Source organism: Melanostigma gelatinosum (genome assembly GCF_949748355.1).
Source record: "Melanostigma gelatinosum genome assembly, chromosome: 8".
NCBI classification, from domain to species: Eukaryota; Metazoa; Chordata; class Actinopteri; order Perciformes; family Zoarcidae; genus Melanostigma; species Melanostigma gelatinosum.
In genome coordinates this window covers 11,159,755-11,177,155 of record NC_136641.1, presented here as the reverse complement: position 1 = coordinate 11,177,155, position 17,401 = coordinate 11,159,755, and the positions used below count along the sequence as shown (strand labels likewise).

The 17,401-nt window shown below is 43.8% G+C and overlaps 1 protein-coding gene across 3 annotated transcripts; it reads right to left on the bottom strand.

The window, feature by feature from the left end:
- Positions 1-342: 342 nt before the first annotated feature.
- On the bottom strand, positions 343-13,072 carry LOC306780917 (pleckstrin homology domain-containing family G member 4B-like). 3 transcript variants are annotated; one of them, XM_079273453.1, is made up of 23 exons: positions 12,734-13,072; positions 12,383-12,586; positions 12,123-12,243; positions 11,888-11,981; positions 11,669-11,752; positions 10,780-10,899; positions 10,594-10,692; positions 10,171-10,322; positions 9,491-9,629; positions 9,058-9,180; positions 8,777-8,974; positions 7,473-8,197; positions 6,872-7,309; positions 5,737-5,986; positions 5,357-5,446; positions 4,754-5,080; positions 4,480-4,650; positions 4,086-4,263; positions 3,862-3,978; positions 2,504-2,791; positions 1,944-2,203; positions 1,587-1,645; positions 343-1,332 (listed from the first exon to the last, which is right to left on the bottom strand). In XM_079273453.1, exons 1-22 carry the CDS (start codon positions 13,056-13,058, stop codon positions 1,607-1,609), a joined length of 4,542 nt encoding a protein of 1,513 aa, XP_079129579.1. In that variant the 5' UTR covers positions 13,059-13,072; the 3' UTR covers positions 343-1,332; positions 1,587-1,606. The 3 variants fall into 3 exon arrangements, with proteins under 3 accessions (XP_079129579.1, XP_079129580.1, XP_079129581.1); XM_079273454.1 differs by having other exon boundaries at positions 10,780-10,896; XM_079273455.1 differs by lacking the exons at positions 343-1,332; positions 1,587-1,645; positions 1,944-2,203 and having other exon boundaries at positions 2,627-2,766.
- Positions 13,073-17,401: the final 4,329 nt, after the last annotated feature.

Genomic DNA, 17,401 nt, shown 5'->3' with positions numbered 1-17,401 from the left:
ACAGGGAAATTAAACCTTTTGCAATCAGTGTCTGGCTGTCCTTCTGAGAAATGGCTGTTCTATGGAATGAGGAAGTGAAGCCTCAACACAGTCTGGGACCATACCTTCATGTTCCTGCAGTCTGTCAGTTAAGACGGAAGAAACCACACATTTCCAATCTTAGAAAAAAGGAAACAAAATAACAAACAATCGCCTCTACATTTAAATCAGCAAATAATAACACATCAACATATCAAGGAAAAGAAAAAGCTGGGAAGAAAGCAAGTAAGCAATACAAATATGGATCTTCCATGTCATACAAAGTCAGTGACTTTAAAATAAAATAAACAGAGGATGACAATAATTCATCAATAATTTATTAAGATTACAAAATATTCTGAAAAATGCTTTTTTGTAATGGTCATGTTCTATGCGGGTGTAGCTGGAGCATTGATCAGTATATGGAACCATTTGCCTGGAAGCTTTGAGTCATCTGTGAATATGCAATAATTACACTTGTGTAGACAACCTGGTCTTTCAAGATAGTTTTATCTATGTATTAAATGCATGGGTTACAGAGTAGTTCAAATCCAGATATGAAAACACACATATGCAAGTGGTCAGTCCCATCTGATAAATTATTAAATACAGGACTACTGTAAGAATCTCAAAGCCAGACAGAAAAAAACAAATGTTTAGACAGACAGCAGCAGTATAAAAATGGCCCATAAGAAATAAATAGGAAACCCTTTAGGTGTGGGGAAAAAGAAACATCTTTATATATGAATTACATCTATAATAATAATACATGTAACCAAAACAACGTGGTTCAGTTGTCAAGAGAATAATGATGCTCTGCTCTGCCTGCTAACAGAGGAAAAAGGAGCATGACGCACAGAGCGATACACTTGGATGCGTGGTGATGCTGGTCCTGTGTGTTTCTTTCACACAAGCTGTGGATTTCCATGAAGATAATACATGCAACCTTCATTGATCCCTGCATATTAATAATTGTACCAGCTGCACAGCACAGAAGATCCCACACAATAGTGTGTCTCATGATGAGTCCGTTAACCACATCATCCATGTAGTAGCCTCTTCTTCTTTCTTGCTGAGTGTTGTTGGTCTTGTATGTGATGTGGGACAGTCACATTGGAATGACTGACACATGATTACCAACACATCAAACCTCAATTGCTTCAGTAAATCATTAAAAACAAAACCTTGTGACCAGATGAAGCTGACTGCCTTGTGACTGTGTAGCCACATAAAATAACTTTGTTCATACAGATTAAATGTCCGTCTGGTGGCCATAGCATCTCCCACAGGACTGAACAGCTTCAGTCAGATGATCTGCAACAATGTTTAAGAACAACAGAAGCCATTGATAATAAAAAACAGTAAGAATATACAATATATATAATAGTAAAAACAAAAACAATAGGCAGAGAGATGACGTAACAGTAACAAACAACAAAAACATACATGACAGGTTAAAAGCAGATTTAAGTTGGTGATTATGTTTTACTTTTCAAAGGAAAAACTCAACATTAAGATGAGAAAATGAAGATGTATATCTTCTTTTTTTTACATTTTCACTTTCTTACCTCCTGCAGGGAATCCAAGGTTAAACTTCTGTTGATTTTCCAATTATAAAGTCATCCCCCTGCAATGCAAGATATCAAATATTATATCATAACTCAATAAAATAGTTTAAAAAAACAAAACACAACATGAGTTCTTGGTTAATAATACTGATTCATCTGTTTTGGGGATTTGCTGTTCTAACAGAGCTCATAGTTTCTTGAGTGTTGTACTTTATCTTGACAAACATTCAGATCTTTTTCAAACCGCCACAACTTTAGAGAAACGACGTGTGATTGAGACCATTTTCAGTCTTGACACGTTGTCTTCAGTTGATACATATACATACAATTAAGCGGGTCATATTGTTACACCTTCACCTGTTCCTGGGTGTTAGCCAGATGTGGAGGTTTTGGGGTTACACCTGGTTTCTTTCTGGTAACCACTGGTGAGCTGTCTATCCTCAGACTGGGGGTCCGACAAAGTGGTGGCTGGGGCTTTGAACTCTGGGATACAATCGAGGAGGTGTCGTCCACTAACTCTCCACCAATGCCAGACAGGTAGCTGCGGTCTGAGCTGCTGAAGAGGTTGATGCATTCCCCAGATGATTCAGTGCTGTCCACTAAAGCAGAAACGGACCCTTTAAGAAACAAAAAAGACAGAGATTTGTGCTTTACTTCACACGTTGTGAACACTTTTGGATACCATTATGGAATTCGAACATTTAAATTTTCTCATTGTCCAGATATACATATCAGTGGGGACATCTGACATGGTGTCATTCTTGATGCTGCCACCAGGTGGCGCATGACTAAATTATTTTCGAATCAGCAGTGGCTTTAAAAATACTTTCTCATATTCAAATGTCCTACTTTAGGTTGATCATATCAAAATGTTCACTGGACCTCATCTGTACTAGTTTACGTTTTTTTAAACTCACGCAGTGGATGATGCCTCTTCCATTGTTCACAGTTACGATGAAGATGATGCTGACGAAGATGATGATTGTTGAGTTCATTTTCAGTCACACCCTCTGGGGAGGAGCAGACAGCAAGACTGGTCTCCTCCGCCCCCTGTGACTGGTTCCCTGGATAACCAGCAGGGGGCAGTGAGCCCCGTCCAGAGGAGGAAGATGATTGGCTGAGGGTGGTGGAGGCGGTGCTGCCAGAGCCAATGGAGTGTGGTCGTGGATAGTCTAAGCCCCTGTGTGAACAACAGGCCACAGGCACTGACGACACACATAGATCGATGCCATCAATGACAAATTAACGGGCTGGGTCAGTGAGCAAAGAAGGCACAAGCAGTTATTTCAAGAAAATGTATTTAGTTTTTTTACAATTAGTAAAAAAAAAACGAGTCTACAGCCATGCTAGCTGCCCTGTGAAGCTGTACACATGAGTGCTTTAAGTACAATACTGACATGCTCACAATATTAACATGCTATTGCTTAGGAAGTGTAATGTTTACAATGTTCAGCCTTTTAATTTAGCACGTTAGCATGCTACCATTGCTAGCCCATATATCTTCAATACATTTTGTCAATAAAATGTAATCAATAACTAGTAGGAATGATGGTCGTGTGAGGTCCTGCAGTCCCGTGTATAGGTAAAATCCTGACACATACTTAACCCTGTAGATCAGCGGTTCCCAAACTTTTTAGGCCGCGCACCCCCTTCTACATCCCGACTGGGTTCGCGCACCCCCCCCCCCCCCCCCTTAATAAAAAATAAAAAAAAAAGAAGCAACAGAGCCTTTTAAGCCTTCATAGCCGCATAAGAATCGGACCAATGAGAGAACAGTTTGCTCGCGCGTGGCATTTGTTTACAAGATTTAGTCCGCTGTTAAATGTTGCAGTGTGAACACAAACTGCAACATTGTATCATATTAATCCCTGAATCGGAACAAAGCAAACGAACTGAAGGTGTGAAAACGCCCTGAAACACTGCAACAAAGTTTCAATAACTGTATGTACAGTTACATACATACATACATACAGGTAAATACATGCAATTTGACCTCTGCATTTAACCATCTTAAGCATTGAAACTTCGGTATCAATGTCTCGCTCAAGGACACTTCGACATGCGGACGGTAGGAGCCGTGGATTTAAACGCCAACCTTGTGGTTAAAAGGTTGATCTATCAACTGAGCCATAACCACAGATATATTCTGTATTATGAATAAAGTGGTACTAAGTTTGGAGTGTAAAATGTTTTCACTTCAGTTGCTGCCAGTCTGAAGAAAATATCCTAAAATTCTGTTGTAAAGAAGCGTTTTGTGTGTTGTTATGCTGCTTACTTCTCCCAGGCAGGGCGCAGCTGACCGCTCGGTCACAGATGGCAGCGTCACTGGGTTGAATGTCCATGAAGCGTTTACGGCCCATTCCCATGAACACCCTTTCCTGCATGCGCAGCTCTGAAACATATAGTTTATTAAAAACACGTTTTCTTAAATCCCGTCCAGCACTTTGTAAACTGTACTATTAGCTAAGTGCTTTTATAAATAAGATATGCTGTTACTACCTCTACTGTGAGTGGCCTGGTCCCACAGAATCCTCTCCAGGTCGGTGGTCCACGCTTTCTTCACCTCCATGCTGGAGGCCTTCAGTGTGTAGGTGTCTTCATTTTTTCTTCTGCGGAACCAGATCTCAAAACACAAGCTGCTCACACTTGAGTTGTGGGTCATCCCAATGTCGCTCGTCTGGGAGATAAAACACAATCAGACACAGAAATGACACTGATGTAAATAATGTGGTTAGATGTTTTGGTTTCACGAGGAAGCTTTGCATACTGGAGCTTTGCACCAAAACTGGATAATAGAAAACACCTGTGATGTAGAATATACTGTAAATCTAGACAGCAAAACAAGGGGTAATTAGGCTTTTTTCGGTAATAAATTCAAGGATGTGTTAGAGACCTTAAATGACTGCTTGTAGACATAAACATCGTTGCCAATATCTGTCCTCTTGGTCTTGCTGAAGAGGATGAGATCTTCAAAGAGAAAGATGCGGCGGACACATTTCTTCTTCCTGAAGAAGACTGTGAACTCATCCTGGCGAATCAGCTGGCCCTGCTCTTTCAAATTCACCTGATAGGGCAGAAAGATGTACAGCAGAGCAGAAAGGAAAACTGTTAACTGAATGTAACTGCTGTGTATCGGGTATATCTTTCCTGTCATTTTGATATCTTACATCACACTCCAGGATGGCGTCCATGGTGAGCAAATCGTTGCCGTGACGCATCTGAAACCGAACCAGGTCTGCAGCAGCTTGGATCTCAGCCCTCTCCCGCTCCCTCTCACTGCTCGTCACATCAGGCACATACGACCCCGGGCCACACACACTTTGTGCGCACACACTAGATGCGAGCAGTGTATCCTGGATCATGTCTTTTGGCCTGTGTGAGCCAGCCAGAGCCAGCATGTCCTGAAGCAAGAGGCTGTACTTGCTGATCCTCTGGATGGGCCTCAGCAGGTAGGATGAAAGGTCCATCATGTCCCCCAGCTCCTGCTGCTTCTTCTGTGAGGGGAAACAAAGTGGGACTGTGAAGTTGAGAAGGTAAAGCATGACACTAGTACTCCCAGGGTGTGACGACTACCGCAGCCATCGGAGTTCAAAATGCAACTTCTAAGATTTGTCCTAAAATGAGAATTGAGTTCCTGAAGAAGATGGAGCCTACACAGTGTTACCATCAAAAGGAAAGGGGTGTAGAACAACTGCTGAAGAATATTTCAAATGGGAAACTCTCCTGCTTGTATGTTTCAGTTAAGAGAAAGACAGGACACGTAAACTGACCTTGAAGATGTCATGGCGACGGTACAGGATCAGGGCGTCTGACAGAGGTTTGTTCTTGCTGTACAGAGCGTACAGGCCAAAACTCTCATTCTGTGGAAAGATTTAAACCGTATTAGGACAAAAATTAAAAAGCCAACAATCATCTATCATGATAACTTTGACTGAAATCCTGCTACTGTATGTGTCGACTTCTGTCTCATCACATCTTGAGAAGTAGGATGTAACTATTCTGTAATTTCAATTAAACAATAAAAAAAAGAAGAAAAAGACAAATACATAAAATGTTGATGAACACAATCAGATAAAAAAACTACGCTAAAACTACAAAACAAAATACAAACATGATGAACAGAAATAATATACAATATCTAACTTCTCACATGTCTGAGAAAGCAGCGGGCCACCATGCCGGGCTCCCTCTGGCAGGCCTCCAACTCTGGCAGGAAGTAGTGACTGTGGAAGTCGTAAAGCTTCTCCAGGTTACCGAAGATGACTCCTCGCTTGCCCCTGAGGTCCTGGGGGATGTCTGGTCTGTCCAGCAGGGGGAGGTAGTGGGTCAAGATGTAGCCCAGTGAGCGCACGTACTCCCTCTCCGTGAACACCAGCTCCTCCAGGACACGCTGCAGCCGCCTGGTGACACAAACAGAACAAATCTCCACCAACTTCAAACACAGACTGTTACTCAGTAAACTACAGTACATATTCTATTCTATCTATATATCCAAAGGCTTTCTTATAATTATTCCTTTGATTTTGAACTAATGATTTGCACTGTGCTTTGCTCTGAGAATGAAGTTGAGCGTAATCATTCATCACTTTAAGTTCATTACTCTTTTTTTCCTTATACTTGCCTGGTAACATGTTCTACATTTTATCATTGTGTGTTATGCGTTTGTTGTTATGCACACTGTAATGTGAATTTGATAAGTGCTCTTCAATAATATATAATTTAGCTTTTAGTGTTTGCAAATAATAAAGAAACACGCCAAGTATGAATGAATTATGAGAATGAGCCCCTGTGCACGGACAAGTAAAACACCTCCCCATCCTGCATGTCAGCTCCTCTGCTGCAAACATATTTAACTTGATTCAATAAGTTTGCTGTTTGCTTACCGTAGCCAAATAGGCAGGCAACTCTATTACATCGCAAAAAAAGAAGAAGAAAAACCTAATATATATTAATTTGATTGCATTTCACAATGGACTCAATTTGTTGTCAGGGGCCAAAGATGTTACCGGGATATCCCTACGTATGACTGAGCCCAATGCGATACATCGATCTCATTGACAGCCTTTACTGTCAACAGAGGGGTTCAATAATCCACCAGGTTGACAAGTATAAAAAGAGAAGCGAAGAGAATCAGAAGAACAGTACCTGTAGTACTTCATTGGAAGCTTACAGACAGAAAGAGCAAATTAAATCTCATTAAGACTTACAAGATGAGTAAGATTAAAGGCATTCAACTCACTAAATATTATCTTACAAGCATATTTTCCAACATGTAGTAAACTTACAGGGCATCGCCGGCACTCTCCTGTGGACTTGCCAAACAAAACGCCCCCTCATATCTCCCGATGGGCAGGCTGGAGTGCTTGCCGCATGAAGTCCCGTTACACCCTGCAGCCCCCCGGTCGCTCATACAGGACTCTTCTGAGCAGAAGCTCCCGTGGCGGGAGATCTGGAACTTCTGAGCCTCCTGGAGGATCCGACAGGACGGCTGACCGTGGTGGGAGCAGGATGATGGGGGTCGAAGCCGCTGCTCCGGGGGAGTGGACGACCCCGCTGTTGCTGCTCCTGTGGTGCAAGAGTCCTGGCTCGCCGACCTCGCTCCAAGACCTCGTCCCCATGGAAACCACTGGCACCCGACAGTGTGGGACTGAGACAAAGCAGCAGCGTCCCTCTCACTCCTCGTCTGTCTCCTCCTCGTCTCTCTTTCTGTTCTTCTTGCTGACCTATTATTAAATGGTTTCAAGCCATTTAAAAAAAGCAGATATCAGCAGCGTCTAGAATGTTTCAGGCACATTTCAACAAGTGGTGCTTTTTAACAGCAATGTCACAGCGAATCAACAAACGACTAAATCCTTGTTGAGTGAGATGAATGTACCAACAAATTACCTGGGAGGTGACTGTGGAGTGACCTTTGACCCCTGGCTGGTTCCAGCATCACTGTGATCCTCAGGTGTGATGTTACAGCAGGCTACAGTCGTTGAGTTAGTGTTGTTGCTGCCCAGGATCGGCCTTCTCTTCCCTAAATCCACCGCTCCCGTCACGATGCCCCCCCACTGCGGGTGCCGAGGCCCGGGCGTCGATTGTACCACCAGACTCTGGCCACCGGAGGACGGCGTCTGAACGTTAGTGCTGGCCACATCAACATAGTGAAGTTCACACCAGCTGCTAGAATCTGGTTGATGTTGGAAAACCTCCTCCACATCCTGCATCCTCTCCTGAAGCTGCTGCCTGGCCTCCTGGCATCTCAGCCAGGCTACATTCCAGACCTGCATCCCCCTGGAGCCCTGCAGGGCGCTGGCCTGGGCCTTCGCCTCCTGAAATCTCTCTGGGCTAAACTGGAGGAACCTGTCTTGGAAAGTCTGGAGGACGGAGGTGTCATTGCTTGACAGTAAAACACTGGTGGTGGTGGTTGGGCCTGAGGCATGTGCTGCGTGGTTATCAGACGGGCAAAGGGATGCAGTGCTCACTCTGCGGTCTTGGTTTTGGTGTTGTATTGGCTGAGTGTTTGTTTGATTGACAGCTGTTGTAGTCTGGTCACGGTCCTGCATTGTGTGGATTCTGGATTGATTCTGGTCCAGGTACTCAATGCATTCGCTGGCGAGAGCTGTAGCCTGTTTGGAGAGTACAGAGGTTTTCTTTTACACATTTACAGTGATAATAATTGTAATCATACAATAGACATGCCTTATGCATTAAATATCTGTGGAAAAAACAAAACAGCATGAGATTATATGGATATACCAATCAATCTCTGTCGAGAAGTAATGACCTAATTATTTTGAGATTACATCACAAGAGAAAGGAGCATCAAAGCAACATCAAATGCTACATTTTCATTAATTGTTCTCCAACAACATAATTGGTCTACCAGTAATTATAGTCTCTGCTAAAGTATTTGAACAGTTGAATAGTTGAATAATCTACTGAGTTCACTAATAATTACTGATTTTGGCATTTGAAGCTGCTCAACATTCGTGTGTAATTGATTTAATTCGGTCCTACATCATTCTACGTTTAGGATGTAGACTCATTATAGTAGTTACTTATCTATATGCTGGAGCAACATAATTGCATTCCTGCCAAAAATGATATTTGCAAAAGAGTAATATAAACAGTCGAAGAGCACAAGCTACATACTGATCTTGATTACTTGAACTTTGAATACTGATAATGATTTATTTTACACCAACCTGCTCACAAAAATCACACACGTTGACCATGATCTGCAGCTCCCTGCCAGATGCCTCCGCCCTGCACAGAATGTCCTCCAGGCCTGACTTGAAGGTGCTGACTAGAGTCCCGAACGCCTCCGTCTCTGGGTAGGGGAACCCGCTCTGCTGCAGTCGCTCTGCCTCTGACACCAACGTCATGGCGTGGTGCCTTCGTTCCTGGAGGAGGAGGGAGAGAGATTCAGACGGGTGGACAGACAGAGACACATAACTACATGACGGACGCAAGAAAACACACTCACATTTGCTTCGATAAGGAAACCAGTGAAGCTGTTGAGGATCTGCTCCATTCGGTCTCCAGAGTTGTTGACTGATTCAACCTCCAGCAGGTGGCGCGCTCCCTCTACATGAAACCACTGTTGCATCTGCAGTCACGGACGATGGACACATATGTTGTGTTTATTGGCATGAGCATGAGCTGAATGCAATGTACATTGCGGTTGTTGCACTTTCTTAATTCAGTATACTGCTGTAGAGAGTCAGTGGGTGGAGGATTGTATGCTTCTTTTTCATTGTTTATATGTTTGAGAGAGAGTGTCCAATATAAGAGCAAAATGTAAATAAATTGATAAAGTTGTTAGGTAAAAGAACAAGCCGGCCCAGAGCTAAGCAACTTAACCATCAGTCCCAGAAAACTGCAATACAGATTTGACGGTCAGTTTTTTAAAAACGTACCTGCATGAAGTGTCCCTCCACTTCTCTGAGTTGCAGTAGATACTCCAGGTGTTCCAGTGACATGTTGGACCTCTGCACGAGGACATGAGCCTGCTCCTCCACGTGGTTGTACAGGCTGGTCACCGAGTCCACTGCATCACTGCGTACGGGAAAGAGACAGATCACAGACGTAAGAAAGGCAAATAAGAGATCAAGTGAACTAGTGTTCTGGAAGATAAGGATTGGGCAGCATATTTAGGCATGACGTCGCTTAACTGGAAAAATAAATGGCTTAGGACAGCCAACTGTGGCAAAAAAAATAATTAAACTCAACTTTTGCTTTTCAGTTGCACAGAGTCAGATGTTGTGTTGTGGCTACATTTTGATCTCAAAATATGATGGTGTTTCCTCTTCAAAGGACAAGAGGCTCCTATTTGTTTTTGTCCTGTGTATCTGAAATCACTTGCTATCAAATAATAAGCCTGGAAGTGTGCTGCAGCTGCACAAGTTAATAATTAAGTGAGGTATTTGTGGTGTGGTTGTTGTAGGAATATGTTTAATCTATATTTTCTAGCAGCTAGATGTATATTCAATCACAGGGTATCAACGGTGTTAACAAGCTTATACCAAAAACGACTGAAGAGCCAATAGCTATAAGTGTACATAATACATAAATACAGCAGATGAGAGCAGGAGTTTACCTGAGGTCCTCGCAGTGTGGGTATTTGAGGTCACTCTCCTTTCTCAGCCTCGCCAGGATGGCCCCGCCCTCCCTCTGCAGGCTGACCAATCGACTGTCCTCCAGGACATTCCTCATCAGAGTCCTCTGGTCCATCATGCACTGCTGCAAAGTCTGTACGGCAAAAAGACGTTTTGAGATCAGCAGATGATACAATAACTCCTTCAAATCAGCAATATCGTTGTTGGCCGTTTTCCAGGTGCATTTATCAAAAGCATACTTTGATATAGCTCGAGGAGCTATAAATGTTTTCCTAATAAAACACACACACACATACACACAGTATGTACTCTATTACCAGTAAAGACAGAGTTACGTAACTAAGGATGAACCCAGCTTTCAAGGCCCAAACAGCAACATGAGTAAACAGTCAGCATTGAGGTACCTGTACAGTGTCTGTCCTCTGGGGCTCCTCTAACTTGCTGATGGCTCTCAGAAGAAGGCTGGACGCCTCATGAAGATCAGACACAAATGGGAAAAGTTTCTAGAGAATGAAAGATGTGGACGTGAGTGAATCATGTGTAGTTCAGAGTCAGTGCAGAGGAGGGAGCTAATGTATTGACTGTCTCACCTGGTGCAGCTCTATCCAGTCACAGTGGCTGTGAGACAGTGTGCCATCCAGGCGGGAGCTGAGCTGACTCACCTCCACCAGCTTGAACAAGGCTTTCATGGATGTCACCACTTCAGTCTGCTTTGAGGCAAAAAGTGTCAAAGTCACATCGACACGTTTTCAAAGCTTCAGAATGGACAACAGGGAAATTCTTACGTCATAATTCACCGCATGACCCCCTTTGTGTCTTAACATACTACCGTACATCTCATTCTTCTTTTTTTCATCTTACCTCAATAACTTAAAAAAAACTCCAAAATTACAAAGTATTATCCTCAATGTATAAGCTGTATATGTGCACAATTCTCCTGACCATAGTGCTAAAGCAACCTTTGAAGTTAGAAATACAACAGATTTCATGGTAGTTTTTCCTGAAGTATACTCACACTCAGTTTGCACCTACATTATTTTACACTGTACACGGATCTATTTGGATTAACAGTTGGTCAATATTTAATCCTATTAAATACGAAAATGTCTGATTGTTAAGTCAACTGAAACCCTTCTGGGACTCCCAAAGTTGATGGTCAGTTGATGTTGAGATATTTCAAGACACAATTTAAGACGGATTAGAAAAGTCATGAGCATTCATCCTCTGGGGACCCCTGAATGTTACATTTGCAAGGTAATGTGTTATCAAGATATTATAGTCTGATGAGCCAAAGAACCCACTGACCAACTGCCATTGCCATATGTGGCTACACTGCTAGCATGGCTAACAACACACCTTGATCAAACAGATCAATGAAGCGTAAAGCCGACACAGATTAATTATTGTTTATAGAAAACCACACAGGAATATTTCTCCAATGGCGGCGTTTTGATATTAATAAAGAATGAAAAAGCTGACCTGGATGCCGGGACACCTCTCTGGTCGAAGGCTGTTCTTATTCACCAGCAGCACGAAACTATTTACTGCATGGGGAGTCTGCTCCTGCAACAGTTTAACACTCCATACATCATAAGCACATTCATGCTTTTTGTATTTATGTTACACCCTTTTATTGATGATCACAAATACATCAGAGAATATTTTACACAAATTTCCTTTTCTTTCTGTGCTTCTTACCTGAAGCGTCATCAAGGCTTTATAGAGCTGCGGCTGAGGATTTGTCCTCTTTGAATCAAAAATGAGCGTCAGCCCAGCTTCTCTGACTTCTCTCCTGGATACAGAGATAAGAAAAAGAGCGACCACAATAAAACAGACATGACCACAAAGATGCCGAAAGTTCCTTCTAGTATGAATTTTGGTCAATTAGTTGATTCCTTGATTCATTCATGATTTACTGGCATATGGATGCTACCTGGTGATAGTGCGGAAGTAGAGCAGCATCTGTAAGAGCTCTTGGCTGGTTACAGCTGATCTCCATCCCTGGTGGTCTCCATAGAGCTCAACTATTGCCCTGCCTGTCTTGTCTCTGCCACCTGAAGGGGTAAGAGAGAGAGAAAAGATCGGGGGACATGCTGTTCTCAGTGAGAATTTCCAGTAACTTAATGACTTAATCTCCAAAAGAGACAGATATATTTCATAGATATATTTCATGTTTTTCTCAAACTAACTTACCTGTGATGGAGGCCACTCCTAAGTAGAGGGGGTGGGCTCTGGGGCCTGGGGATCCCAGTGGAAGGTGGTCAGGTCTGGGACGAGTAGAGGCAGCCTGGGGGACCTTCTGTGTCTCTGTTGCTGGAGGTGGATCTGTCTGTGATGGGTTCTCCATCTGATGGCCATTTCTACTGGTTATGAACTCACTGCCAGGCTGAGCGGCATCTGTAGAACGTGGACACATTTAGCTGTAAGGAGGCTGATGAAGGATGATTTTCATCTGTTGGTAAACAACAATGAAATCAACCTATTGAACCATGCTAAAGATCAAATTAGATCTGAATATGATATAAGAACAACATTACTTTGTACCTGGAATGACCATCTTCCTCCTGTTGATCTTGGGTGAAACCAGTCCAAAGGCTGTGCTGTTTTTACATTTGACCACATGCAGCTGGGGAATCTCTGCACAGGAGCCAGTGTTTTCCCTTCTTCTAATGTTTTGACCTTCGACAATAACCAGCGCACACTTCTCCGAGGTGTGCACCACAGCTGTGGAGAGGGATGAACATCTTCCATCTGAAATGGATTCATGTCTGTTCTGTGGTGCTGAAAGAGGCTTAGGAAAGTTTGGACTCACTCCCGTGGAATTGGTTCTGCTTTGTAGCCTCTCACGAGGCTTGAGGGTCATGTTCATTGCTGAAATTTCAGTTGAAGTAACCGGTATTCTGTGGTGTTTGGCAGAGATCATGTCTGACTGGTTAGGATCTTTCAAGCTTGTCCCGTTCACATTGTGTAAATTGCCATAAGTTTTGACAGAGTGTGCATCTCTTGGTTCCCTGAATCGCAGAGTGGTCCTTTCAGTTGCTTGTTCTGGTAGACCGCCGACATTTAAAACATTTGTTCTCCTGTAATCCATACAGGGGGCAGTGTTTGTCTCTCCTTTTTTCCAATATGGAACAGTGTTCTTCTCTCCTGACTCCTTACAGGTGGCTCCACTGACAGAGGGAGGAGACTGGTGTTGCATCCCGGGATCAAACCCTGTTCCTTCAGCATTGCACCATGGATCCACTGTTTCAGTCTCTGGTAGTCTTTCGTCACACTGTGAGAAATCACCATCCTCCTCCACCACTGCTAACATATTCCCCCTGTCCTTCTCCTGCCCAAAGGGGACAGGGTTTTGTATAGCAGCCTGGTAGGAGTCCCTGTATCGACACCTCAGCTCCTGAGAATTGGACGCCTTTCCGCCTTGTCTTCTCCTCATGCACGGGGTACAGGGTTTCTCTGAGAACCGGACAGTGCGGACACACTCAAAAGGTTCAAGGGAGTCAGGGTGAGGGTGATGCGATTGGGAATGGTGGAGAGAGGTTTCGGCGGACATGTTGGGCGTTAATGATACAGCAGCCTCTGATCCAGAATGACTTTGTGTTCGTGGTTTTGTAGGTAACTGCCCATGTGCTTGTGACTGTGCTTGAGGTGGTGTCTGTGTGTTAGGCTCCATTGGTGCTCGTCTGTGTGGATATCTTTGCCTTTGCGGTTCGATATGTGCATGCGATTGCATTTGCTCTTCTAATTTCTGTTGTTCTTCAGTTGCTGACTGAGCTCGACTAAAAAGCAGAGTTGCCTGAAGAATATCAATATAATCTCCTTCGGCAACAGTGTGGCCTGTTGGCTCTCTCCTGCTTATATCTTTAATGTTTGTATCTTGATGTTTATCTGGCCCTATATTTTCAGGAACAATTACACCCTTATCTTCACGTTTGCAGGTAGTTGTATCTCCACTTGCAGGGGTGCGTGTGCCTGAAACAGTGCTCGTTTTTGTGTCTGTATTTGGGCCGGTCCCAGTGAGGCAGCTGTCCCACGTATTAGGAGACACCCAGCCGATAGGCTTAGGCTCACTGTCAGTCTCTTTCACTTTGACTAGTCTAGATGAAGAAGCAGCGCTAGCATCCACGAGGCGGAGCGACACAGCAATGCCGTGCCTCGCTGGACATATTCGGGTCTCCACAGAGAAGACAGAGGGATGTGAGGAAGATGCTGAAGTAGAATTTTGGATAGTTACAGGACACTGTTTTGGTGAAGATGTCTTTGAAGGAGAAAGAGGAAGTGAGCGATTCGATGAAGAATTCTCAGAGAAATGAGGAAGAGGTGGAGGACGAGGAAGCGGAGGTGGTAAAGGTGGATGTGAAGGAGGAGCCGAGGCCATACTACTCCCAGCACACAGTGGCACCTCCACGAAATCCGGCACGGCCACCCGTTCCCATGGCAACCTCACCACGCCCCGCTCAGTGGCGAGCAGGCATTGGCTGAGAGGCGTTCCATGGCGGCCCTGGTTGAGCTCCTCCAACCAGTCACGGCTGAATATACAAGGATAGGATGTTTCAGCAATCGGAGTCTCCTCGACAACTTCCGCTATAAGCCCCTCCTCTTCCAGGAGGCTGCAGACCAAGATGCGAGCTGATTGGTTACAGAACGGTGCCACCTGGAGGTAAAAGTCGCCAGGCTGAAGTAGCAAAGGGTTGATGGGAGCGAGGTGGACGACAACCTGGTCACGTATACATAGAGGCCAGCCCTCACACAGGAAAAGTACATCAGAGTACTGAGCCTATAAGGAGAGAAGGACATTATAGGGTTTCAGTTTTAGAGGTACATCAACATTTGTGTCTATTTTCATTGTAAATGAAGTCGAGCAATAAGATCTTAGAGCAGCTCTAGTCCATATTAACACATGTAAAGAATGTATGTCTCTTTAGACAGTCAACAAGACAGCGACTTACACATGCAGCCTGCTGCACGGTGTCTAAGATGTGCTTGGCTGGGACCAGAAAGTCCAGCAGGCACCGCAGAGCATCTCCCCGATAGCGTCTATCAATGATTTGGAAGAGCTGGCTGAGAAGAGTGGGGGCGGTGGCCTCAAAGGGCGGGTACAGCACCGACAACAGGTTCTGGATCGAGCTTTCCAGAGAACTGAGGTTCTGAAAACACAAGAAAAGAGAAATCAGAGGCTCAAGAACAGCTTTGCTCGATATCCTTCTGGTTAATCAGTTACAAGGTGGTCAGGCGGGGATCTGTTGTTACTCCTGTATATATAGACCTACGCTACTTGGACAAGTTGTCATTTAGTTAGCAACATCTCAAAGCTAAACGTCACACCAGTGATTCCAGGAATACCTGCCATGTACTGAGATCTGTGATTTTCAAAAGAATAATATCAACATAAACTCTGCTGTACTGACACATATTCACACGTTGAACACGTTGGATTCGTTAAACATGCCACTGCACTCAGACAACATTTCATCCTCAATTCAAAAAGCAAATGATGAATCATTATTTCTGCTTTTAGTAAGTAGCGTGTTAATATTAGGAGATGGCTTCTTGAAGTAAGAATATTTAAGCTAAATCCCTACAAAAGCTACAACTGATCTGAATTAATTGATTCGTATACTGTTGATTATATAAAGAAAATTGGCAAAAATGGCCATTACAATTTCCAGAAGCCAGAGGAGAAGTCTTAAAATTGCTTGTTTTATCTGAACAGCATACCAACATTTTGAGATATTTAATCTACAATGAAACAATACAGAGAAAAGCAGAACACTCTCAGAATAGGGAGTCATACACATTCATCTCACTGGCGTCTTTCACAGTAAATTACACAGGCCTTGTCCTCAGCCTTGTGGCCTGCTCAGGGAATAGCTACACAAACACAAACGCTCTGTGCTCGTCATTAAACAGCCAGCCTGACAGCAAACATTCAAGTAAACACAGTGTGTGATGGCTGGTCTCAAGGCTAGCTAGCCTCCCGGTTTACAGTTTCACATTCCCTTTGACCTGAACCCAGGGCGCGCTACCCAATTTTAGGCGCTGCTTTATTTAGCACCCAGCAAAGGCCACAGCAGCGGAACTCGGGGTTCATGTATATACACGCATGGCTGAGGCTCTGTGAGAAGATACATGGCATCAGGTGTGTGCGTGTGTCGACGCACAACATGAATGTTGTTGCCCTGTTTCCCCCAAGGCATGTGTTCAGTGCCATTTACTGTGTGAGATTGCATCAATGACAGTGTAGGAGCAAGTAAAAGGAAAAGTTTCTGTATGCTGTAATCTTCCTCGAGTGTAATAAATAATTTAACACAACATTTAGATGCATACATTTAATGCTTTCTGGTGGAGTGAAATGAGAACATCGATAAAAGACTCAAATCTATTCCACTGATCTCACAGGTTCCCAGCTGTGGTGATGAAGAAAGACAGACATGGATGTAGGGAGATGGAAACAGAAGAGGGTGTGTTAGGGTGTGATGAGTTATGTCCCCTCAGATCAACACTCGTGCTCAGTTTCTCTCCAGCTCTTCTATCTGTTGTGCATCTCCTTCTCTGCACCTTTGAGAAGAGAAAAATGTAACACTCTTTGTCTTGCATATTCTGTGTTTTGTACATATTGTTTGTTTCTTATACATCTGCTTTTGTGTGGTCTCATTTTTTCTCTCTCAAGCAACTAGGGCCATCCACCCTCTGTGTCTTATCTCCTTACATTATTATCTAAAAATGCAGAAGTCTCGGCCAGTCCGCAGCCCCCACAGCTCCACAAACAGCACTGTGACTCAGAGCTTTCTGGTCAGTCCTGCCACACCCCGCTGGGACAAAGCACAGCGATGGTCAGCATGACGATAACATGAACGAGGAGGAGGAGGAGGAGGAGGAGGAGGAGGGGGAGGGGGAGGAGGAGGAGGAGGAGGATGGTAATGGAAGCAATGTGGTGGTTGTCAAATGAGAGGACGAGGATGGTGGTATAGGCTTAGAAGCACAAATCAAATTCAGCTCACAGCTTATTAAATTGTAATCAATTGCTTTCCCTGCCTGAAGACAATGAGCACCTGCATCTCTTAAATAATGTCAGTGAGTGTCAGTGTTTCTTCTCAGTTGTCGGTGAGGGAGGTCTGGGATTTTTTGGCAAAGGGCAGCTTGGAAATTGCAGAAATTTAAATGAATGTGACCTTAAGGAGAAAACTAAACAGTGATGTTGGGTTGGGTCCC